Source organism: Bombina bombina, chromosome 1 (assembly GCF_027579735.1).
Source record: "Bombina bombina isolate aBomBom1 chromosome 1, aBomBom1.pri, whole genome shotgun sequence".
Lineage (NCBI taxonomy): Eukaryota > Metazoa > Chordata > Amphibia > Anura > Bombinatoridae > Bombina > Bombina bombina.
This window is the reverse complement of record NC_069499.1, coordinates 457,016,457-457,043,667: the sequence shown is the minus strand read 5'-3', so window position 1 is coordinate 457,043,667 and position 27,211 is coordinate 457,016,457. Positions and strand designations below refer to the sequence as shown.

At 36.4% G+C, this 27,211-nt stretch overlaps 1 protein-coding gene across 1 annotated transcript in view; it reads left to right on the top strand.

The window, feature by feature from the left end:
* LOC128658546 (dynein axonemal heavy chain 11-like) overlaps positions 1-27,211 on the top strand; it is a 1,692,686-nt gene that overhangs the window by 868,175 nt on the left and 797,300 nt on the right. The window contains 2 exon segments of the mRNA XM_053712841.1: positions 12,962-13,125; positions 13,354-13,483. Coding sequence (XP_053568816.1) covers positions 12,962-13,125; positions 13,354-13,483 — 294 coding nt within the window.

The window sequence follows — 27,211 nt, the reverse complement described above, 5'->3', positions numbered from 1 at the left end:
AAGTTGTGAAAGGAATGAAAATTAGAAGTTTGACGACCCTTGGGTCTATTCTTCTTATCCTGTGGTAAAAAAAAAACTCCCTTTCCACCAGTAACCATGGAAATGATCTCTGCCAGACCAGGACCAAATAAAGTCTTAGCCTTAAAAGGTAGAGCCAGAAGCTTGGATTCAGAAGTCACATCCACAGACCAAAACTTAAACCAAAGGTCTCTGCGGGCTAGTATCGCAAAACTAGAAATCTTGGCTCCCAGCCTAACTACTTGCATACTTGCATCACAGATAAAAGTATTAGCCAGCTTTAGAGCCTTGATCCTATCCTGGATCTCCTATATAGTAGTCTCCTCTGAAATTAGATCAGACAAAGAGTCACACCAATAAGAGACTGCTCCAGCAACTGTCACAATATGCCACTGCAAACCCTTATGAAGAAATATTCTTCTTAAATAACCCTCCATAGGGTCTCTAAAAGAGGAACTATCCCCAAGTAGTTCTCTTGGCTAAGGTAGATATAGCGCCCTCTATTCTAGTAACAGTGCGCAACAGATCTTGCACTGAATCAGCCACAGGAAACATCTTTTTAATTACAGGAGACGGGTTAAAAGGAACACCGGCTTCTCCCATTCCTGAGATATAATGTCAGACATACGATCTGGAACAGGAAAAACCTCCACAGATTTAGGTTTGACAACAAAAACTCTATTCAGTTAATTAGCCTTTTTAAGAGCCTCTGCAACAGTTTCAGAGTCATCCAAAGTAGCTAAAACCTCCTTCAAAAGTAAACGGAGATGCTCCAGTTTAAATCTAAAATTAACCTCCTCAGAATCTATTGTACTAAGAACTGCAGATTCTGAATCAGAGATCTCGCCTTCAGAAGCTGCAGAGGATTGATCCTCGCTAGATAACTGAGAAAGACTAACCAAATCAGTCTTGGCAGAATCAGAACCCGTAGAAATGTTCTTAGATTTCCTCTTCCCTTTACCAGAACTAGGTAAAGCACTTAGGGGTGCAGAAACTGCAGAAGTTAACTGCGCAGCAAAATCTTTAGGCAAACAAACACTCCCAGAGACTGACTGAGAGGAACCACAGGGCACTGCATGTGAATCTGTCAAAGACTGGGACTGGGACAGATCTTAGAAAGCTGCAAACATCAGAGAGAAGCAACGGGCAGGAAAAATGATCTAATGCTAGAAAATCCGGTCAGTCTCCTTGAAAATCCAGCTTCCAAACAGCCGGCTAGAATCAAACTGTTCAGCAGTCAGGAAGTAACAGATATGTCACATGATCACAAATTAAAGTAAGGTGCAGTCCAACAACTTTCTTAAAGAGATATTACCCAAACTAAATAAAAGGTAAACTTGTACAAACAAATCCCCATAGCCCAAATAAAAAAAAACCTTCACATGACAGAAACAGTGCCCTGAACTGCTGCCCAATAAATCTCCAACCTTTAAAAGGGATATTCAGTCCCATAAGGACCCACCTTATTCTCAAAGTACCTTTTTTAAAACAAGGAACTCCTAAGTGCTGCATCCTTCTCACCTAGAAGGTAAAAGCACTTACCTGTGGATTCGCTGTAGGACAGGTACAGCAAACAGGTGTGACAGAATCCTCACTGACATAGACCTGTAGATAAAGAAAAAACAGAATAACCAACCCTGGTTTTCTATATAGGGGTAGCAAAAAGAAAGTACCCATTAAAGGATTAACAACTTAATTTCTTTAGACACCTTCTTTGCACATCACCTACAATGTTACACAGGCAAAGAATAACTGGGGATAGTGGGTAGTGGGAGGATACTTGAAGCTTTGTTTGGGTGTTCTTTGCCTCCACCTGGTGGCCAGGAGTTAAATTCCCACTAGTAATTGAATGGATTCATGGACTCTCCATGCCATTGGAAAAAAAGTAAAATGGTAGCTCAAGATCAAAAGACCTTTTAAATATATATATTTATATATATATATATATTTTAAAATATATTATTTTCTTGTAAAATATATATCTATACTTATATATCTATATAAAACTATAAATATATATAGGGCGAGATTACAAGTAGCACGCTATTGTTTGCGCAAGTTGCCATAACTTGCGCACGTTTCACAAGTCAAAAGTTAGTGCGAATGAAGACATTGTGTAAGGCAAAGGCCTAGATTTGGAGTTTGGCGGTAGCCGTGTAAACCAGCGTTAGAGGCTCCTAACGCTGGTTTTATGCTACCGCCGGTATTTGGAGTCACTCAAAATAGGGTCTAACGCTCACTTTTCAGCCGTGACTTTTCCATACCGCAGATCCCCTTACGTCAATTGCGTATCCTATCTTTTCAATGGGATTTTTCTAACTCCGGTATTTAGAGTCGTTTCTGAAGTGAGCGTTAGAATTCTAACGACAAAACTCCAGCCGCAGGAAAAAAGTCAGTAGTTAAGAGCTTTCTGGGCTAACGCCGGTTTCTAAAGCTCTTAACTACTGTACTCTAAAGTACACTAACACCCATAAACTACCTATGTACCCCTAAACCGAGGTCCCCCCACATCGCCGACACTCGAATAAAAAATTTTAACCCCTAATCTGCCGACCGCCACCTACGTTATCCTTATGTACCCCTAATCTGCTCCCCCTAACACCGCCGACCCCTGTATTATATTTATTAACCCCTAATCTGCCCCCCTCAACGTCGCCTCCACCTGCCTACACTTATTAACCCCTAATCTGCCGACCGCAAAGCGCCACCACCTACGTTATCCTTATGTACCCCTAATCTGCTGCCCCTAACACCGCCGACCCCTATATTATATTTATTAACCCCTAATCTGCCCCCCTCAACGTCGCCTCCACCTGCCTACACTTATTAACCCCTAATCTGCCGAGCGGACCTGAGCGCTACTATAATAAAGTTATTAACCCCTAATCCGCCTCACTAACCCTATAATAAATAGTATTAACCCCTAATCTGCCCTCCCTAACATCGCCGACACCTAACTTCAATTATTAAACCCTAATCTGCCGACTGGAGCTCACCGCTACTCTAATAAATGTATTAACCCCTAAAGCTAAGTCTAACCCTAACACTAACACCCCCCTAAGTTAAATATAATTTACATCTAACGAAATTAATTAACTCTTATTAAATAAATTATTCCTATTTAAAGCTAAATACTTACCTGTAAAATAAATCCTAATATAGCTACAATATAAATTATAATTATATTATAGCTATTTTAGGATTTATATTTATTTTACAGGTAACTTTGTATTTATTTTAACCAGGTACAATAGCTATTAAATAGTTAAGAACTATTTAATCGCTAAAATAGTTAAAATAATTACAAAATTACCTGTAAAATAAATACTAACCTAAGTTACAATTAAACTATCAATAAATTAATTAAATAAACTACCTACAATTACCTACAATTAACCTAACACTACACTATCAATAAATTAATTAAATACAATTCCTACAAATAAATACAATTAAATAAACTAGCTAAAGTACAAAAAATAAAAAAGAACTAAGTTACAAAAAATAAAAAAAATATTTACAAACATAAGAAAAATATTACAACAATTTTAAACTAATTACACCTACTCTAAGTCCCCTAATAAAACAACAAAGCCCCCCAAAATAAAAAATGCCCTACCCTATTCTAAATTAATAAAGTTAAAAGCTCTTTTACCTTACCAGCCCTGAACAGGGCCCTTTGCGGGGCATGCCCCAAGAAATTCAGCTCTTTTGCCTGTAAAAAAAAAAACATACAATACCCCCCCCAACATTACAACCCACCACCCACATACCCCTAATCTAACCCAAACCCCCCTTAAATAAACCTAACACTAAGCCCCTGAAGATCATCCTACCTTGTCTTCACCTCACCAGGTATCACCGATCTGTCCTGGCTCCAAAATCTTCATCCAACCCAAGCGGGGGTTGGCGATCCATCATCCGGTGGCTGAAGAGGTCCAGAAGAGGCTCCAAAGTCTTCATCCTATCCGGGAAGAAGAGGCGATCCGGACCGGCAACCATCTTGATCCAAGCGGCATCTTCTATCTTCATCCGATGACGACCGGCTCCATCCTGAAGACCTCCACCGCGGACCCATCTTCTTCCGGCGACGTCCAACTGAAGAATGACGGTTCCTTTAAGGGACGTCATCCAAGATGGCGTCCCTCGAATTCCGATTGGCTGATAGGATTCTATCAGCCAATCGGAATAAAGGTAGGAATATTCTGATTGGCTGATGGAATCAGCCAATCAGAATCAAGTTCAATCCGATTGGCTGATCCAATCAGCCAATCAGATTGAGCTCGCATTCTATTGGCTGATCGGAACAGCCAATAGAATGCAAGCTCAATCTGATTGGCTGATTGGATCAGCCAATCGGATTGAACTTGATTCTGATTGGCTGATTCCATCAGCCAATCAGAATATTCCTACCTTAATTCCGATTGGCTGATAGAATCCTATCAGCCAATCGGAATTCGAGGGACGCCATCTTGGATGACGTCCCTTAAAGGAACCGTCATTCTTCAGTTGGACGTCGCCGGAAGAAGATGGGTCCGCGGTGGAGGTCTTCAGGATGGAGCCGGTCGTCATCGGATGAAGATAGAAGATGCCGCTTGGATCAAGTTGGTTGCCGGTCCGGATCGCCTCTTCTTCCCGGATAGGATGAAGACTTTGGAGCCTCTTCTGGACCTCTTCAGCCACTGGATGATGAATCGCCATTGGATGAAGATTTTGGAGCCAGGACGGATCGGTGATACCTGGTGAGGTGAAGACAAGGTAGGATGATCTTCAGGGGCTTAGTGTTAGGTTTATTTAAGGGGGGTTTAGGTTAGATTAGGGGTATGTGGGTGGTGGGTTGTAATGTTGGGGGGGGGTATTGTATGTTTTTTTTTTACAGGCAAAAGAGCTGAATTTCTTGGGGCATGCCCCGCAAAGGGCCCTGTTCAGGGCTGGTAAGGTAAAAGAGCTTTTAACTTTAGTAATTTAGAATAGGGTAGGGCATTTTTTATTTTGGGGGGCTTTGTTGTTTTATTAGGGGGCTTAGAGTAGGTGTAATTAGTTTAAAATTGTTGTAATATTTTTCTTATGTTTGTAAATATTTTTTTATTTTTTGTAACTTAGTTCTTTTTTATTTTTTGTACTTTAGCTAGTTTATTTAATTGTATTTATTTGTAGGAATTGTATTTAATTAATTTATTGATAGTGTAGTGTTAGGTTAATTGTAGGTAATTGTAGGTAGTTTATTTAATTAATTTATTGATAGTTTAATTGTAACTTAGGTTAGTATTTATTTTACAGGTAATTTTGTAATTATTTTAACTATTTTAGCTATTAAATAGTTCTTAACTATTTAATAGCTATTGTACCTGGTTAAAATAATTACAAAGTTGCCTGTAAAATAAATATTAATCCTAAAATAGCTACAATGTAATTATAATTTATATTGTAGCTATATTAGGGTTTATTTTACAGGTAAGTATTTAGCTTTAAATAGGAATAATTTATTTAATAAGAGTTAATTAATTTCGTTAGATTAAAATTATATTTAATTTAGGGGGGTGTTAGTGTTAGGGTTAGACTTAGCTTTAGGGGTTAATCCATTTATTAGAATAGCGGTGAGCTCCGGTCGGCAGATTAGGGGTTAATAATTGAAGTTAGGTGTCGGCGATGTTAGGGAGGGCAGATTAGGGGTTAATACTATTTATTATAGGGTTAGTGAGGCGGATTAGGGGTTAATAACTTTATTATAATAGCGGTGCGGTCCGCTCGGCAGATTAGGGGTTAATAAGTGTAGGCAGGTGGAGGCGACGTTGAGGGGGGCAGATTAGGGGTTAATAAATATAATATAGGGGTCGGCGATGTTAGGGCAGCAGATTAGGGGTACATAGGGATAATGTAAGTAGCAGCGGTTTACGGAGCGGCAGATTAGGGGTTAAAAATAAAATGCAGGTGTCAGCGATAGCGGGGGCGGCAGAATAGGGGTTAATAAGTGTAAGGTTAGGGGTGTTTAGACTTGGGGTACATGTTAGAGTGTTAGGTGCAGACGTAGGAAGTGTTTCCGCATAGCAAACAATGGGGCTGCGTTAACAGCTGAACGCGGCTTTTTTGCAGGTGTTAGGTTTTTTTTCAGCTCAAACAGCCCCATTGTTTCCTATGGGGGAATCGTGCATGAGCACGTTTTTGAGGCTGGCCGCGTCCGTAAGCAACTCTGGTATTGAGAGTTGAAGCTGCGTTAAAAATGCTCTACGCTCCTTTTTTGGAGCCTAACGCAGCCTTTATGTGGACTCTCAATACCAGAGTTATTTTTATGGTGCGGCCAGAAAAAAGCTGGCGTTAGTTTTTCGGGTCGTTACTGACAAAACTCCAAATCTAGCCGTAAGTGTTTAAACAAATGTGCACCAAACACAAAATAAATACATTAAAATAAACTGTTATTCATTTATACACTATCTTGTAAAAATTATTAATAGAAATATATTTTTTTTATAAGGAGTATGGCATATAACAAGGTATTTGAATGAAAGGGCTATATTGTGTATATATTTATATATAGAGGTGTATGTGAATATATTTGTATATATATATATATATATATATATATATATACAGTATATGTGTGTTTATATATAAATATATATATATATATATATATAAATAGATACATATATATATACACATTCATAAATAAATATATATATATATATATATATATATATATATATATATATATATATATATATATATATATATATATATATATATATATATATATACTTTAAAGCCTTTTCAACTCAAATACTTTAAAACTTAAAAAATCATTTCTATTCAATTTTAATATTTTAAAATTGTGGTTTACTGTGTATGTGCGGTTAATATTTTACATCCCAATGTTCTTCACATACTAGAAAATGTTCTTAGTATTTTTAAATATATATTTTGGTGTATATTTATATATATATATATATATATATATATATATACACACACAAAAGTGAGTACACCCCTACTTTTTTGTAAATATTTTATTATATCTTTTCATGTGACGACACTGAAGAAATGATACTTTGCTACAATGGTCAATATGCATAAATGTCCACAGAGAGCACTCACTGATAAGGTTGTAATACTCTACTAATTTATTGTGTTAACAGTTTTGGGGTATCACCCCCATCATCAAACATGTAAAAAGCAAAGTCTGATGACAGGAATAATACCCCGAAAACATTAACACAATGGGGCCTAGTTATCAAGCCGTCAACCTCAAATACGCTGGAATTCCGCAGCGTATTTGTGGCGATGCTGATTCGCCTTAGTTATCAAAGGCTCGAGACCGGCAAAAGTAGAATTTTGTGACGTAAGCATCGATCCGCCGGACTCAGTCCGACACAGATCGATTCTTACGTCACTCCAGATTTTCCGCACACAAGTGCGGCACATTCTCACTACTTTTGCTAGCTATCAAAAAACTAGCAGGTACACTCGGCACTTTTACGGCCCAGCGTACCTGGTTTTCAATCCGCCACCCCTGGAGGCGGCGGATCCCATAGGAATCAATGGGAGTCTGACCATAGCGAAAGTACAAGTTCGCTGCTGACAGACATCCCATTGCTTTCTATGGGAGATGTCTGCACCTAATACCCTAACATGTACCCCGAGTCTAAACACCACTAATCTGTCCCCCCCTACACCGCCGCAACTAAATAAAGTTATTACCCCCTAAACCGCCGCTCCCGGAGCCCACCGCAAGCTACTCTATACATATTAACCCCTAAACCGCCGCTCCCGGAGCCCACCGCAACTATAATAAATGTATTAACCCCTAAACCGCCGCTCCCTGAACCCGCCGCAACCTATATTAAATTTATTAACCCCTATCCTGCCCCCCACTACGCCGCCGCCACTGTCATAAAATTATTAACCCCTAAACCTAAGTCTAACCCTAACCCTAACGCCCCCCTAACTTAAATATTAATTAAATAAATCTAAATAAATTAACTCTTATTAAGTAAATGAATCCTATTTAAAACTAAATACTTACCTTTAAAATAAACCCTAATATAGCTACAATATAAATAATAATTATATTCTAGCTATCTTAGGATTTATATTTATTTTACAGGTACCTTTCAATTTATTTTAACCATGTACAATAACTATTAAATAGTTATTAACTATTTAATAGCTTACCTAGCTAAAATAAAGAGAAATGTACCTGTGAAATAAATCCTAACCTAAGTTACAATTACACCTAACACTACACTATACTTTAATAAATTATTCCTATTTAAAACTAAATACTTACCTGTAAAATAAACCCTAAGATAGCTACAATATAAATAATAATTATATTGTAGCTATCTTAGGATTTATATTTATTTTACAGGTAACTTTGTATTTATTTTAGCTAGTTAGAATAGTTATTAAATAGTTATTAACTATTTAATAACTACATAGCTAAAAGAAATACAAAATTACCTGTAAAATAAATCCTAACCTAAGTTACAATTAAACCTAATACTACACTATCATTAAATTAATTAAATAAATTACCTACAAATAACTACAATTAAATACAATTACATAAACTAACTAAAGTACAAAAAATAAAAAAAGCTAAGTTACAAAAAATAAAAAAATAAGTTACAAACATGTTACAAATATTACAACAATTTTAAGCTACTTACACCTAATCTAAGCCCCCTAATAAAATAACAAACCCCCCCAAAATAAAAAAATGCCCTACCCTATTCTAAATTAAATAAATTTCAAAGCTCTTTTACCTTACCAGCCCTTAAAAGGGCCATTTGTGGGGGCATGCCCCAAAGAAAACAGCTCTTTTGCCTGTAAAAGAAAAATACAACCCCCCCCAACATTAAAACCCACCACCCACATACCCCTAATCTAACCCAAACCCCCCTTACAAAAACCTAACACTAATCCCCTGAAGATCATCCTACCTTGAGTCGTCTTCACTCAGCCGAGCCACCGATGGAACTGAAGAGGACATCCGGAGAGGAATAAGTTAATCCTCCAAGCGGCGCTGAAGAAATCTTCCATCCGATGAAGTCATCATCCAGGCGGCGCTGAAGAAAAGTCTTCGATCCGTCCGATGTCATCTTCAAAGAGGCGCTGAAGAGGTCTTCTATCCGGGCGAAGTCATCTTCCAAGCCGGGTCTTGAATCTTCCTTCCGCCGACGCGGAACCACCTTCTTCACCGACGGACTACGACGAATGATGGCTCCTTTAAGGGACGTCATCCAAGATGGCGTCCCCTCAATTCCAATTGGCTGATAGGATTCTATCAGCCAATCGGAATTAAGGTAGGAAAAATCTGATTGGCTGATGGAATCAGCCAATCAGATTGAGCTTGCATTCTATTGGCTGCTAAGATCAGCCAATAGAATGCGAGCTCAATCTGATTGGCTGATTGGATCAGCCAATCGGATTGAACTTGAATCTGATTGGCTGATTCCATCAGCCAATCAGATTTTCCTACCTTAATTCCGATTGGCTGATAGAATCCTATCAGCCAATTGGAATTGAGGGGACGCCATCTTGGATGACGTCCCTTAAAGGAGCCATCATTCGTCGTAGTCCGTCGGTGAAGAAGGTGGTTCCGCGTCGGCGGAAGGAAGATTCAAGACCCGGCTTGGAAGATGACTTCGCCCGGATAGAAAACCTCTTCAGCGCCTCTTTGAAGATGACATCGGACAGATCGAAGACTTTTCTTCAGCGCCGCCTGGATGATGACTTCATCGGATGGAAGATTTCTTCAGCGCCGCTTGGAGGATTAACTTCTTCCGCTCCGGATGTCCTCTTCAGTTCCATCGGTGGCTCGGCTGAGTGAAGACGACTCAAGGTAGGATGATCTTCAGGGGATTAGTGTTAGGTTTTTGTAAGGGGGGTTTGGGTTAGATTAGGGGTATGTGGGTGGTGGGTTTTAATGTTGGGGGGGGTTGTATTTTTCTTTTACAGGCAAAAGAGCTGTTTTCTTTGGGGCATGCCCCCACAAATGGCCCTTTTAAGGGCTGGTAAGGTAAAAGAGCTTTGAAATTTATTTAATTTAGAATAGGGTAGGGCATTTTTTTATTTTGGGGGGGTTTGTTATTTTATTAGGGGGCTTAGATTAGGTGTAAGTAGCTTAAAATTGTTGTAATATTTGTAACATGTTTGTAACTTATTTTTTTATTTTTTGTAACTTAGCTTTTTTTATTTTTTGTACTTTAGTTAGTTTATGTAATTGTATTTAATTGTAGTTATTTGTAGGTAGTTTATTTAGTTAATTTAATGATAGTGTAGTATTAGGTTTAATTGTAACTTAAGTTAGGATTTATTTTACAGGTAATTTTGTATTTCTTTTAGCTAGGTAGTTATTAAATAGTTAATAACTATTTAATAACTATTCTAACTAGCTAAAATAAATACAAAGTTACCTGTAAAATAAATATAAATCCTAAGATAGCTATAATATAATTATTAATTATATTGTAGCTATATTAGGGTTTATTTTACAGGTAAGTATTTAGTTTTAAATAGAAATAATTTATTAAAGTATAGTGTAGTGTTAGGTGTAATTGTAACTTAGGTTATGATTTATTTCACAGGTACATTTCTCTTTATTTTAGCTAGGTAAGCTATTAAATAGTTAATAACTATTTAATAGTTATTGTACATGGTTAAAATAAATTGAAAGGTACCTGTAAAATAAATATAAATCCTAAAATAGCTAGAATATAATTATTATTTATATTGTAGCTATATTAGGGTTTATTTTAAAGGTAAGTATTTATTTTTAAATAGGATTCATTTACTTAATAAGAGTTAATTTATTTAGATTTATTTAATTAATATTTAAGTTAGGGGGGCGTTAGGGTTAGGGTTAGACTTAGGTTTAGGGGTTAATAATTTTATTACAGTGGCGGCGGCGTAGTGGGGGGCAGGATAGGGGTTAATAAATTTATTATAGGTGGCGACGGTGTAGGGGGGGCAGATTAGGGGTTAATAAATTTATTATAGGTGGCGACGGTGTAGGGGGGGCAGGATAGGGGTTAATAGGTTTAATATAGGTTGCGGCGGGTTCATGGAGCGGCGGTTTAGGGGTTAAACTATTTATTTAGTTGCGGAGAGGTGCGGGATCAGCATGATAGGGGTTAATTATTTTATTATAGAGGGCGACGGTATAGGGGGGGCAGGATAGGGGTTACTAGGTATACTGTAGGTGGTAGCGGTGTCCGGGAGCGGCGGTTTAGGGGTTAATACATTTATAAGAGTTGCGGCAGGGTCTAGGAGCGACGGTTTAGGGGTTAATACATTTATAAGAGTTGCGGCAGGGTCTAGGAGCGACGGTTTAGGGGTTAATACATTTATAAGAGTTGCGGCAGGGTCTAGGAGCGGCGGTTTAGGGGTTAGTAACTTTATTTAGTTGCGGGAGGCTCCGGGGGCGCCGGTATAGGGATAGAACAGTGCAGTTTAGTGTGAGTGCTTAGTGACAGGCTAGCAATAAAGCTGGGAAAAAGCCGAAGGGCAGCGAGATCAGATGAGTGATAACTGTCACAGTCCGCTGCTCATCGCCCCGCGGCTTTTTTACAGCTTTATTTGATAACTTAGGCGTATTTTTTCAGGTCCGTGGCGGCGAAGGTAGGCGAGCTTAGGCGGGCGTATTGGGCCGGCGAAGCAAGAAAAGTAGACGGCTTGATAACTACCCCCCAATAAATTAGTAGAGAATTTGAACCTTATCAGTGAGTGCTCTCTGTAGACTTTTATGCATCTATTATGTACTTTGGAAGCACCCTGGATTTAACTAACTAACTGCTTATAGTGCAGATATATATATATATATATATATGTTTAAAAATTAATTATATATATATATATATATATATACATATATATACAGTATATATATATATATATATATATATATATATATTTAAAAAGTAAATTTTCTTCTATGTGAAGAACATTGAAATATAAAATATGCATAACTACCTTCAAGCTTAGCGCAATAGATCGGTGTTGGGTTAGCGCTCAAGAGATAAGTGTTAGTTTTTTTTTATAACATATATCACATTCCGCGCCATCTATAGCACACCACTTATAAAACCACAGAAAACAATAGACAGTCTGGAAGGTAATTAATTGGGACATAGGAATAAATTATTAGTTTTACAGTATATGTGCTTGGGAATAGAAGTACAGTTGCAGCAACCCTTCTTCTTAGAAGGACCCGTAGACAATGGCTTGGTTTACAGGTTATCTAACAAAGGCCTAGTTTCCATTGAGGTTTTAAAGTTTGGAAATTGGTAATAAAAACATTTATCTCCATTAAAGTCTTTGGAGAATTTTTATGTTACCACCAGTTTCCAAAATTTACCACCTCAATGGAAACTAGGCCAAAGACGGTGCATACTGGTGCCAAGGTTGTTTTTACCCAGTTGTGGTCTTCTTGAAGCTCTAACAGACTGTGAGATATTACAGAGGTTTGAAATGTACTTGCGCACACTTTTATACATGTCGGCCTGCATGCTGGTACAGCTTTCCCACGAGTATGTGTCTCTGGCTATCACGTGGGCAAAAATAACACATTCAATAACGCTGTTTAATAAATCCACTTATCCGCGTCTAGTCTGACTAATTTATCAGTCTACACCAACTATCATGTCCGATTTAACGCAAATATATGTCTGGTGCAAATTTTGATACATTTTGGTGTAGGAGACTCATTTGGAGGGTTCGAAGTGATGTGGACAGTCTCACATATGCTCACTTTTACTTTTTGAAACTTTAATAAATGGACTGATTAATATGTACATTTGAGTTTGTTTGAGTTTAGGAAAACTCAAAATGGAAAATAAAATGAACAGTAAACATTTCTAAGGTGCAAGCAAACATTCAAGAATAAAACAAGTAACTTATTTGTTATGAGATAAAAACATACATTTTCCCACTTATATATTTACAGATTCTGAAGACCTTATACAGGACATATTTCAATATGAATTTGAGGCCTATCTGGCATGACATAAATCCGAAAGCTGTAACTACTGATGAGCTGTTTGGATTTCTGCATCCATCAACAAGAGAATGGAAAGATGGTATATGATTTTATTTATTGCCTTTTTTCCTTTTAATAGCCCATAGTTAAACAAATATTTTGCAAGCAACAATACTTTGTCTAGTTTGAAGATTTTTAAGAGCATACTCCAATATTCTGTTATGTAAGTCCGTAGCGTCCATGTACCCCCAGTGCAGTGCTACGCATTATGAGCAAATTTTATCTGTGACAACAATATTGTTAATAAAACTTAAAATAATAAGGATAATAATAATGACAACATGATTTATGTCTTCCAAAGGATTATTTTCCTATATTATGAGGGAACTCTTTATCACTCCCCATGAAGGCCCCAAATGGATTGTCCTTGATGGCGATATTGATCCAATGTGGATCGAGTCATTAAACACAGTTATGGATGATAACAAGGTTTGTATATTTTAAATTGCTGGACACTACATTAAAACTCTATTAATGTATTATGCAATACAAAACAATGTCTGTTAATTTAAACAAATGTTTATTTGTGCAGACATACAACTGTCAGTTCCCTTTATATGCTTTTTTCTTCAAAATGCTAAATCTAAATTTGGTTCTGTACTTTTTATATTTTTAAAGAAATATGAACCACGGTTCTCTTGATTCAGAAAGGGGGAGTCATTTTAAACAATTTTCCAATTTACTTCTTCTATCAGATTTGCTTTGTTCCCTTGGTATCCTCTCCTTAAAAACATACCTAGGTAGGCTCAGGACAAGCAATGCACTAATGGCAGCTAGCTGCTGATTAGTGGCTACAGATATATGCCTGTTTTCATTGGTGCATGTAAAGTGCTCAGATAGCTCCCAGTAGTGCATAACTGCTTCTTCATGAAAGGATACCAAGAGAATGAAGTAGGTTTGATAAGAGAAGTAAACTGAAAAGTTGGTTAAAATTGTATACTTAATCTGTACCAGAAAAATGGGGGTTTTATGTCCCTTTAATAATAAAAAAAATATTTTTTATAATGTTAATATTAAGGCACAAGCACTTTGAAACTAACTCTTGTGAACGAGTTTGGAATTACAGTGCATGTCCTAAAAAATCTGGTCATGAAGAAGCAATTTCATTTAAAGGTCTCCTAGGTAGATACAATGTAGCAAGACACTGGGATCACAATTTACGTGTAAAGAATGTTGAAAATCCAGTAGAAGAAGATATTAAAAATCTTTTCGCATAGAAACCCGTTGTCGCCATTCTGTTTTCAGTTCACGCCAAAAAGGAAAGGAGGCTTAAACAAACAATCGATTTAAAGATTGGGAAAAAAATTCTTGTCAAAGTTGAAAAGTTTCGATATAGTGATCGAAAAATTGTGTGCAGTCTGCCCATCCTGAAAGCATAAAAGATGCATTTAGATGGTTTATCAGTGGTTTGAATGGAAAAGGATTACAATAGGTTTGTATGAAAATCTCAATTAAATAATCACATTTAAAAACATGTATAGGTTAATGTCACACATGCAAAATAGTATTTTCCTTGAACAAAGGGGTTACTTAAATAGAGCTTTACTGTTACATTAAGAGGTGTGAATGGGCTATTGTATTAGTCAGTTTCAGGAGACCTCCCAGTTCCTATTATGAAAAAAGTTACTTAACACATGAAAAATTCTTTTCGGGTGCTTTTCTGTTGAAAACTTTTTCACAGCATTGTGATTTTAACAAATATAGTAATATAGCATTGTGTTCACTAGAAAAACTTGCCAACCAATATGGTCAGAAAGCAAAAGGCATACATATGGACTACATTAAAGCCTTTATCAAAATCTATATCAAAGGGGTAATATCAAATTTTTCATCCTATATATTAGTTCTACCTCTTTCTTCAGCAGTAGATGAACAAAATTCCCACCCCTATAATCACTCCACAAATACGCCAAATTTCAGATCTTTAACCTTATTTTTATGTACCTCTCTAAAATGCCTTATCTTGATAACCTTTTTTTTTTTTTTATAATAATACAGAAGTGTTCCCAGATTCTCTCTCTAAGGGCCTGATTATATAAAGATTGCCGTAAAAAAGTAATAATATAAAGGTGTTCACATTATATTGCAAATATACATTTGCAATGATTAAAGGTTTTGTAACTGTGAGCGAAGCTTATTTTGTAAAGAGGCGATAGCTACATTCGCCTGGGGGTTGCCAGTGTTTGTTTTTTGTAGCATAATTTTCAGAAATTTTTAAACTTGGTGTTTGTTCCTTTGCATGAAAAAAAATCCAAAAATGCACAGCATAATTACATTAATATAAATATATAGATTTTATGCTATGTATATAGGGGTCAATTTGTCAAAGCTTCAACTGTGAATATGCTGTTATTCTGCATCAAATTAAGCTCAAAATGGATACGCCAAAGTTAACAATGCGTCAACATAGTAAAATATAAGCCAGTTTGCTGTAACATATGCGGTGGCGAGATTAGTGCAATGCAAACGATGCTCTCGTTATTTGAGCATACTACTGATAATCCGCCTTTACATTGACCAAATTAAAATTTATGAAACATTCAACTGGTACGCTTGTGTCTCGATTGACGTAGCTAACCTGATTTTCATTCTGCCACCTTTGAGCATGTGAATGCTATAGGAATCAAAGGGATGTTACAAGACTATAAAAGGGTGTGTCTACCAACCCAGAATAGTTTAGTTATATGCTGTTTGTCCTCTCATACAGTCATTGTCAATTAACATGATTAATGTCTTTACATTTGCAATACTAAAAATAAATATACAAACGTGAATTTCTGTAAGAGTCATTGTTTGTACTTGTATGAAAATAGCTATTTCAAGGACACAATAAGTTAACCAACTAAATATTACATTAACCCCGTAATAACCAGCGACGTATACTGTTCGGGAATTAGAGGATATGGGGGTAATTATCCCAGTACCTGTACCTCAACAGGTTCAAGGGTTTTACTCCAATCTGTTTATTGTCCCAAAGAAGCAAGGGACCTACAGACCTGTTTTAGACCTAAAGACGTTAAACATGTTTGTCAGGGTTCCCACTTTCAAGATGGAAACCTTTTGCACAATATTGCCCTTGATACAACAGGGCCAATTCATGACTACAATAGACCTCAATGATGCATACCTGCACACTCCAAAGAGCTTCTGGTGCATCGCCGCCCCCTGCTGACTTGCGGCCAATCGGCCGCCAGCAGGGAGGTGTCAATCAACCCGATCGTAGTCAATCGGGTTGATTTCCGGCGATTTCTGTCCGCCTCATCAGAGCAGGCGGACAGGGTTATGGAGCAGCCATAACTGGTGTTTCTGGCGAGTCTGAAGGATAAATGTATTCTTTCCCAGTCTAACAATATCACAGCGGTAGCCTATATCAATCATTAAGGAGGTACCCCCATTCCACAGGCAATGCAGGAAGTCTCTCAGACCCTGCTAACTCTAAGGAAAGATTGTTACATAATCTGGATGCAGTTAGAGTTCTGAAGTTCTATCTCAAAGCGATTGAAGAGTTTAGAAAACTTCTAGTTTGTATATTTCTCTGGGAATGATAAAGTACAAAAAGCTATTAAGGTAGCTTTGGCACTTTTGACTTAAACAAGTGATTTACAAGGCTTACATGGTGGCAGGTAATTCGCCCACTAAATGTATTACAGCTCACTCTACCAGAGCAGTGGCAACATTATGGGCCTTTAAGAATGATGCAACTTTGGAACATATTTTCAAAGCTGCCACATGGTCTTCCTTGCATACTTTTTCAAAATGTTATCGTTTTGATGTCTTTGCTTCTTCACAAGCAGTTTTTGGCTGTAAGTCTTTCAGGCCGTGCTTTTGGCTATATAGGAACTGTCAGTGAAAGTATTTTTCCACCCTCTCTATAACATAGGCCATCGACTTGTGTATAAATCCCATATTTTATGGAGGACTGTGGACCATCATCATTTTACAAAAGAAAACAAAATGTATGCTTACCTGTTAATGGGTGACAGTTCTAATGACACCTCTATATACCCTGCTTTGCCTTTCCTACCTTTCTTTTCTATTCTCTACTTGGCTATACGTAAAACTAGAGAGAGATGGGAGGTAAAAAGGGTTTTAAAGCTGTTGAATGGGTTCTTGGCCTCCTCCTAGTGGTGAGGAATATAGCCAATATGTTATGGATTACTGGGGACCATTATCATTCCGAAAGAAAAGAATTTGGGCTAGATTACAAGTGAGGCACAAACGGTTTTGTGCTAGTGTAATCGTATTTTTGCAAGCAATTTTCTTTTCGCTGATATTACAATCAGCTAAATCGTCCTTTACGCTTCAATCCTTTCCACAATCTCAGAGCTGTGGTAACTGTTTTCTGAAACTAAACACTTGAACAAAACACTTAAAAAATACATAACAAAGTACAATAACACTCATATTAACACTGACTGATAAATAAAATTGCACAAAGAAATTACAGTAAATAAGGGCTTGAAGATATGAGATCTCGGGTCTTAGAAAAAAAAAGGCAGGCAAATGGCTTTAATATGAAGACATATACATGGCTAAAGATTTATTTGTATGTTTATATATGTCTATATATGTGTACATATATATTAATGTATTTATATGTGTATATATGTATTAACAGTCATATATACACATATAAAAACATTAATATATATGTACACATATATTTAAGTCCATTATATCCCTTTGCCATTAAACAGATAAAAACATGATAAAACAAATTTATGCAATATTCATATTTAATAAAGATTTTAACTATGTATTTACTGTAAATATTTCACATTTACTAATACGAAAAAGCGATGGAGTTTGCGCAATCTCAGGTGGGTTTTTTTTCCCTTTTTTTCTCCATTGATCTCTATGGGGGTATACATGCACACGCAAACAGAAATTAAGTTTATTTTTTCGGGTTAACGCTAGTGCAAAATAAGTTTTATTTGGAACTTGTTATACAAACGCAACACCGCAAGCATAACAATAAAAAATCCAAACAGAGTTTTGACTTACGCAAAAAACTAAATACTGCGCCAGTTGTAATCTAGCCCTTTATCAGGTAAGCATACATTTTGTTTTTGCACATCCAGTGTACTTAAATTACAATTTAGGCTATGCATATTTAATACAATTTATTCCTGTGTAATTTACATACAAATTTTCCATTTTTGATAAAATAAGATTTTTGGTGAACAATTTTTTTACGATTTTTGAAGCACCTTAACAATACAATTTGCTCCTGCGTATTTATGTGTGAATGGTTAAAATGAATAGTTTTGTAAGATTTTTCATTTACTATTTTCATTGTGCTCTTGTGTAATGTATGCATCTCTTTCGCATTTGAATATGCAGTATATGCCCCTTAGCAAAACAACCTGTGTTTAGGGCACAAAGTGGCTTTAGTTAATTCCACCAGGGAACTGTAAGTACTGGCGAGCATTCTTAAATAATCTCGCCAGCTCAAAGACCTTTAAATAATCTGACTTCAAGTCACTCATAAAACAACATCTAGCCTGTTCAAGAGGTGATATGATAGTAACTTTCAAGTATATTAAGGGGTTTAGTAAAGAAAAGGCTGTGAGTATTTTTCATAAAAATAAAAACATGGACTAATGATTGCTAGCTGAAGGGTAGATTCAACAGTAATTTGCAGAAGCACATTTTTATAGAAAGGGTGATTGATTCATGGAATAAACTTCCACAAGAGGTGGTAATAACATAAGGCTATCCTACGAACTAGATAAGGTTATACTTTTAGGAAACATCAAGCAGGCTTGTTGGTTCTTATCTGCCGTCAAAATCTTTGTTTCTATGATAGTTGATCTGTGGACATTCAAAGACTTTTATTACATTCAGTTCATACTCCTCCATAAATAGATTAGCGTATGATCAGGCCACATTGGACCCCATCGTGGTACCAGCTATCTGTAAATAGTAATGATTCTCAAAAATGAAGAAATTCATGGTTAGGCGCAACTCTAATAGCTTCAACAAAAATTCACTTGGTGGTCTAATATAGGTATATCTAGCAAAGGCTTTTCTGATGCTCTCAAGACCCTGCATGTGTGGAATTACTGTGTATAGGCTGTTCAAATCCATAGTTGTCAGGATGTCATGTCTCTTACTTATAGATAATCAAAGGTGTCACAACTTAGCCCTCACTGAGACCCCATTCCAATACTGTATCAATCATTAATTTGTAGTTAGTGGTCGGGTTATTGGTCAAAGTCTTGTAAGTATACTTGTCATTAAGCTGGAAGACAATTTCATTTCTGTAGTCAAACATTATTTAATAAATTCATGATGACAACAGACCCGCTCATGTCTACACTGTGAATGACAATAGAAGGGTCTTGCGATAACTCACTTAAGTCCAGCTGTTCTTCTATGGTAAATTAGATCCTCTGTGTTGAGGCTTATTACACAGAACATCATCAGTCTAATGTAAGTTTTAATGCTTGGATTAGTATTAACTGGCTCAAACCTACTTTTAGTTTTAAACATATTCTTTTCAATAGTGGAGTCCTTGAAATAATCTTTTAGTTTAGCTATCTTTGAAATGTTTATAGGTCAATAAATGTGTCAAAATCATCACATGTTGGTATAAAAAGTGAACCCTTTTTGAGAAGGCTATGTTCCGTAAAACTTCTGCCACTGATGTTCACCACTATATCAGGTTATTATTTTGATGGAATTGGTGGTTTACGTGTTACTGTAATGCCCGCATCTTCTTCTTCTTCTCTGTTTCTTCTTACATATCCTAATCTTGTGGTCACCCCTAAAATATCCTGTTCATGTTGCGTTGTGCTCATGTTTGCTAATAGTATTCAGTGCTATGATATTGTCTTGGCTGTCACTGTCTGGGTAGTCTATATTCCTTATAATCATTACTCACCAATGTTAGTTTGTTGCTCTTAAAGTTAATCAGTTTACTTTTGTATTCTTTCAATTGTTGTTTTAATTTTGCAGTCCAATTTTCAGATTAAAGGATGTCAAGTTGTGTTTCTTTGAAGGATTTTATGTAATCCCTTGCCTTTGCTAACAATACTCCCCATTCTTCAATCAGCAAGAGCATCAAATCTAATGAGCATTTAATATTTTACACCATTTTTCGTAAAAAAGCAAATTTTTTCTTCCAATGGAGGGGAGATTTTTAATACGAAAGCCTCAAGGTATTTGACTTTTGCTGTGGTAAGTAGAGAGATAGTATATAAAACAGTCAAGGTACGAGTGCTCTAGCTTAAATTATGTATCATGTTCACACTATAAATGACTCCTAGTGTGCCCCATAATCACCTATCACTCTACTCCCCTTTTACAATAAACAACTTCTGTAGCCCCTTGAATAGTGAACTCTCTAGGGTATGTCATGTCCTGTGCCTCCTTCATGTCCTGGATTCTTGCTGTGGCGAAGAGCTTACCCGTTTCTCTACGGTATGCAAACGGCAGTCTGCTCTCTCGTTCTCGTCTGTATCAGCTCCTATGTCTGCTTCCTTCCTTGGCACGCTTCTGTTGACGTATGCATTGGGGGAGGAGTAGAGCTCAGTGACCGGGTTGTACTGCGGTCATCCGCAGTGAGTGCAAATCTTGCTGGATCAAGGTAGAAAAGATAATAATGCGATTTTCTCCTCCAAATGTAAAAAAACTTCTTTTATTAGCAAAACTTTAAAAACAAATGGAAAGCTTGCAGTATGATTACGGCTTGTTAGCCGAAACACGTAAGCCGCCAGTGCTGCGCCAACCACAACATGTTTGTACTGCAAGCTTTCCATTTGTTTGTAAAGTTTTGCTAATAAAAGAAGTTATTTTACCTTTGGAGGAGCAAGTAGAGAGATAGGCCTCATGCAGCTTAAGATCAATTTCTCTCTTACACAATTTTAACAATATTTATATATATATCAATGCAATACTCTTGTTATTTTGATATATATATATAAAATATATACTGTATATATACATATATATACATATATATATATATATATATATATATATATATATATATATATATATATATATATATATATATATATTAGAGATGTGCAAACAAATATCCCAATGAATGCACCAGCAAAATTTAAAGAAAATGAAAAATTCGGACAAAATTCATCAGTATTTATTAGTTTCCTTTAAATAAATTTTAAAGGCTTAATACTTAAAATGAACGTGCTCTGGAGAGCACGCTAACCTGATCCTCTTCTTTCCTTTAGTGCAGGTCCTGGGAGCTAAACGGCTAAGCTTCCTGTTAGCGCGGCCACGGCTCTGGCAAGAAGAAGATCGGGTTAGCTGGCTCTTCAGAGGGTAAATGTTAAATGAAAATTAGATTTCGGCAACAAATATTCAGGGAAACAAACACTCTGCATCAAAATAATACTCCAATCACAGTATATATCCTCATCCAACACAATATGAACCATGTGTGGTATAAGGGACTATCTAACTAAGGGCTAGATTTCGAGTGGAGCACTATTTATCACTCCCGCTTATGCGTTAACTGTGATCAACTTCGGTTTTTGCACGCGTCGGGTACCACACATATCGGAATGTGAAAGTAAAAAGTTTTCGTGCTAAACCAACGTGCACAAAAAGCGAAGTTAGAATATTGCAACCACGTTAACATACTTAACAGACTTCAATGGAGTGCGAAAAGTAGGAAAAAAACTATTCCCCCATAGGCTTCAATGGAGAGTGAAAAGTGGATAAAAAAACCTAACACCCAAAAAGACCAGATTGCGTTTAACCAAGTGCGCTAACCCGACATAAAAATTAGTATTTCCCATTCCAATGTTCTTCACATTGAAGAATATGTTCTATTTATTCATAAATAAATATTTATATATATATATATATATATATATATATATTGATTTTTTTTGTTAATATATATATATATATATATATATATATATATATATATATATATATATATATATATATATATATATATATATATATATATATGTGCTCAAAAAACAAAGTATTGCAGTATGCAGTGATACCTCTTTTATTGGACTAACAAAATATTTAAAAGACAAGCTTTCGAGAGTTTTCCTCTCTTCCTCAGGTGTAAAGCAATACTGATCATTCTGATATAGATACACATCACATACAACAAATGGAAGGGAGGGAGGGGGGTGAGAGGGGGGGGGGTCATAAAAGCAGAGAATGTGTCTGAAGGAGAAAATAGCTGAGAATAGCCAGAAAGAATAAATAAACAGAGGAGAGTAAATAGGCCAGATGAGAGGAAAAACAAAAAGGAAAAATAAACCAATTTAGGACAATAAGATGAGAGATTATAGAAAGTTATGGTAGTGTAGAATGGCACTGCACGATGCAACAAATCACTCTGCAAACTGTGTCAACATATATGTGACAATAACACAGCCAGACACAACAACGCGTCATACAATATTAAAGGATCTTATTCGTGCTCATCTGCAAATGTGGTGTACATGATACAGTGTACAGCGTGTGACAGAGGTTGCTACATTGGAGAAACTGGCCTAAAGCTGCATCTCAGAATGAATCTACACAGACACTCGATCAAAAACCACAAGGAAAATTAATATTGTACCCCTGTTGGTCATCACTTCACCCAGACTGGTCACTCCATCCTTAAACTCAGGATTAAAATTCTTAAAGGGAATTTCAAAGACTCTCATGAACGAAAGACGTTTGAGATGAAAATGATCACACATTTCAATACCAGAAATGAAGGACTTAATGTAGACTCTGGCTTTCTCACACACTACCATAACTTTCTATAATCTCTCATCTTATTGTCCTATATTGGTTTCTTTTTCCTTTTTGTTTTTCCTCTCATCTGGCCTATTTACTCTCCTCTGTTTATTTATTCTTTCTGGCTATTCTCAGCTATTTTCTCCTTCAGACACATTCTCTGCTTTTATGACCCCCCTCTCTCCTTTCCATTTGTTGTATGTGATGTGAATCTATATCAGAATGATCAGTATTGCTTTAGACCTGAGGAAGAGAGGAAAACTCTCAAAAGCTTGTCTTTTAAATATTATGTTAGTCCAATAAAAAATGTATCACTGCATACTGCAATACTTTGTTTTTTGAGCATCTATCTACTGGACTAACACGGCTACTCCAATCTTCACTATATATATATATATATATATATATATATATATATATATATATATATATATATAATCCACTGAAAAAAGTGCACTCCCACGAACAGTAAATTTCAATTCTGCCAGGGTGCTATATAAAGTTCAAATATCCAAGTTATAACACAAGCACTCACTGGACTTGATACAGGTGAAATAAAAAGGTTTTTATTCCATATAAACCAGTGACATTTCGGGGTATTCACCCCTTCATCAGACCAACCTTACATATATATATATACATATAAATAATTATATATAGGTATAGATATATACAGATATATATATAGGAATATTTATTTTGAAATATTAAGAAATATATTCCCTTATGTGAAGAACATTGGAATATCAAATATTTACAGTAGATACACAGTTAAACACTTTATTAAATATGAATATTGCATAAATATGATTTGCTATGTTTTCAGCTACTTGACTGCAAAGGGCTCCAATGCACTTATACTGTATATATGTCTATTTGTGTATACATTAGGGCTGCTGAAAATAATCGATTCAGTGATGCATCGCGATTCAGCCATTAACAATGCTGCATCGATGCAGTGCAGAACTGAATCGATTCAGGGGTCAGTGACGTCATTGCGCAAAGTCACGTGACCCCGCCAGCTGAGTATCACACACATCTGTCTGTGGATCACCCCGGCTGTGTGTGTATCCTGCAAGCTCAGTGCTGATCACACAGGACCCCGGACAACCAGACCAGCTGTACAACTCCATCAGTGCCATCTCCCTACTGACCAGAATATCCCGCAAACAGATCCGTATTTTCGTGCTGAATGACAGGGGAACTTTCTCAGCCACCAGTACCCAGCTTATTCTACCTGGCAGTGCCAATCTCTGTGTACCCGGGCAGTGCCCAGCTCAGTGCTCCCAGCCTGCTTCCGGGCAGATCCATCCTGCTGTGAGTACTGAGTATAGGAGCTCCCCAGCCCAGCTGTATTCAGATCGCCTGTCCCGCAGAAGAGCTGCTCCCGTTGTCCTCATCTGTGCCCCGTGCGCACTGTAGATCGAGCCCTGACTGTTCTGTGCACTGGGCTCCAGCAGACAGTAGGGGGCGCTAAACCTTCCTACACTGAGCGTTCGCTTTGCAGCTGGATGCTAATAGTGCTGGACAGGTTCGGTGCCTTCGCTGGGGTCACAGGCTGTTAAGTGACAGAGGCGGCTCATTTGCCCTCAGGTGCCCGCTGCAGTGACTCCCCATGCGCAGCAGCACAGAACAAGCTGATGCTGCACCGGGACCTTCTGCCCACTGCTGGGCTGGCGCCATGCCCCAATGATGCCCCAAACCATGAGAAGGATGGCTTGCAAACTGGCACTGGCTCTCACTGGGCTGCTGTGGATAGCTGCCCTCATCCTCTTCTTGTGGGGCAAAAGGACCGTAGAAACGGAAGAAGCAGATAGGCAAACAGTAAAGGTAAGTCCATAATATGTGTATTGTAGAGTAATCCTAAAAGTTACATCCGATTACATTGTGTCATTATTGTGACATCTCTCAAATGAGTGACAGTAAAAAGCTCATCTGGCAGCCGGCAGCCAGTGGGTTAAATTATATTTACAGTACAGTGACAGGAGGATTCAGTGCTGCACTTAACTTTACTTGCATCAGACCTAGTTTCTGCAGCCAGAGAGAGTAACTTTATTGTGAGCATTAAATCTATATTAATCCTGGGTCCATAAGAGGAATAAAAGGGAATAATTACTGTGGGAAATGGGGAGCTGAACTGTAAACGTTTACAATATTTGAACCTATTTAGTATTAGTATTTACAGCTGGAAATTGTTCTGGACATTGTGAATAGAAAGATGGATAGATCAAACTATAGAGAGAAAATATATTTGTTATTTCAACTGTCAGTAAACTTTTCTAAAGTAACCCAATATCAAAGATTATATATCACCTATATATACACCTATATACTCACACACACACACATATATATATGCACACACAAATATATATATAATATACAAACACACTCACATATATATATATATATTGTATATAGTTAATATATACATACACCTAGACAATATCACTCTACTTTATCTTTTTAGTATAAAAGTTATATAACGAATGTATAACTTCTTACTCAACTTCTTGCTAATAGACTTATGGAACATATATACATAAATGTATTGATGTTTATATTCATAAGTATGAACATATACAGTATGGAGTAATATTGTGTGTATTTGTATATATATATAAAATATAGAATAGAACAAGTTCATGAAAATCATGGGCAGTAATCGTGATGCATCGCGGAATCAATCGTTGACAGGATAATCGTAATCAAATCGAATCGTGAGACCAGTTAAGATGCACACCCCTAGTATACATATGTATTTACGTGTTTATATGTGTATATATGTCTGTAAATACATATATACATAACTAAACACATATGTACACACACACACACATATATATATATATATATATATATATATATATATATATATATATATAACTTTAGACATTTATATGTATATAGAGATATTAAAGCCCTTTGAAGCCTTTTTTGTTTTCTAACACCTGAGACCTCAAATCTTTGAGCCCTTATATCTTTTAATTGCAATTTAAAAAAAAATTAAACTCAATTGCACTCGAGCAAACGCGTTTAATTTCAACTTGTAATACTCGCGCTACTTCCGTCACACGCAAACACCCACAATAAACCCCTTTTCCCTTGCGCGCAAAAGTTTGCACGCCATTTGTAACCTAGCCCTATATAGGAAAACTATTAAAGTGATCATTGAAGTTAACACAATGTTAGATTATTATTATTTTTTTAAAAAGCGGAGTATTTAACATTAGGCAACTAGATATTACTAATCAAAACCCACATATTTGAAGATTTGAAAAGGTAAAGTCATTGCTGATTGGAAGATGTTGGTGCTCATGTATTTTATTGTGAAATTTTCCATTTAAGGCGAAAATTATTACTTAAGCTTTATAATACGTTCAACATTTTTGCGTGAAATATCTACAGATCTGCTGAATAATTTTATATCCATTAAAAATAATACTACTATTTAGCTTTGTTCTTTGCTTAAAAAGCTATCTGGTATATTTTGTTGTAGTTTGATGAAAGTAACCTATAATAGAACTGTTATATAAATGAATGCACCTGTCTCTTTGATGAAAACAATGTTTGGCAAATTAAATGCTATCCTGGAAGTTTATTTCTTAGTCTTGCATGTCACTGGTTTATCTGAAACCATCCGTCAGTATCTTTAAAGGGCTTATCTTATGTGTTCTTGTAAAATTAATGTGCATAACATTTACTTTCCTTGCTCACATAACATTTGTGATTAAAGCTGACCTTGACATTTGCATTGTCAAATGACATCAGCTAAAATGATTTCTACTTTATCATGCTAGTCAATTAATTAATTCCTTCTCTTTCCTTTTAGAATCCAGTGCTATCATATTCTAGTAAAGGTCTGCATATATACACCTACCATTTTGAGTACTCCTAAATTTCCTCTTGCTCTTACCTTTCACCTCTGTACCTCTTCTCTTTCTGTTGCTTCCAGTTCTATTTCTATTTATTTAGAAAAGAGAACATTGGTTGTAAATCTGTTACAACCTGAAACATTTGTATTTTTATGTACAGGCCAAAAAGGTTTTAGTGCCTCAGTACAGTTTATTGTTGATACAATAGTCTGTCCACCCTCCCATTCGGTTAGTGCTGCTAACAGCCAATTGGAATCCCAACATTTTAGCCTTCAACAAACAAGAGTAAAACTGTGTTAAATTATAAAATATTTGTTGGCTGGATTTAAGTCTCCTTTCTTTTCTTATATTCATGGCCATTTTTTTTCTCATGTGGCCTGGCAGAGAGTACTACCATTGTTCCTCAGCATATTTCTTTTGTGCTTTGTTCTAAAAAAAATGACTTAATTTAGCACAATATTTCCCAAACAAAAATACATAATTTCTGCTAAAAAAAAAGTTACAAAAAAGCACCAGTGTTAGTAGATACTGAAAATAAAAGATCCTCAATGTC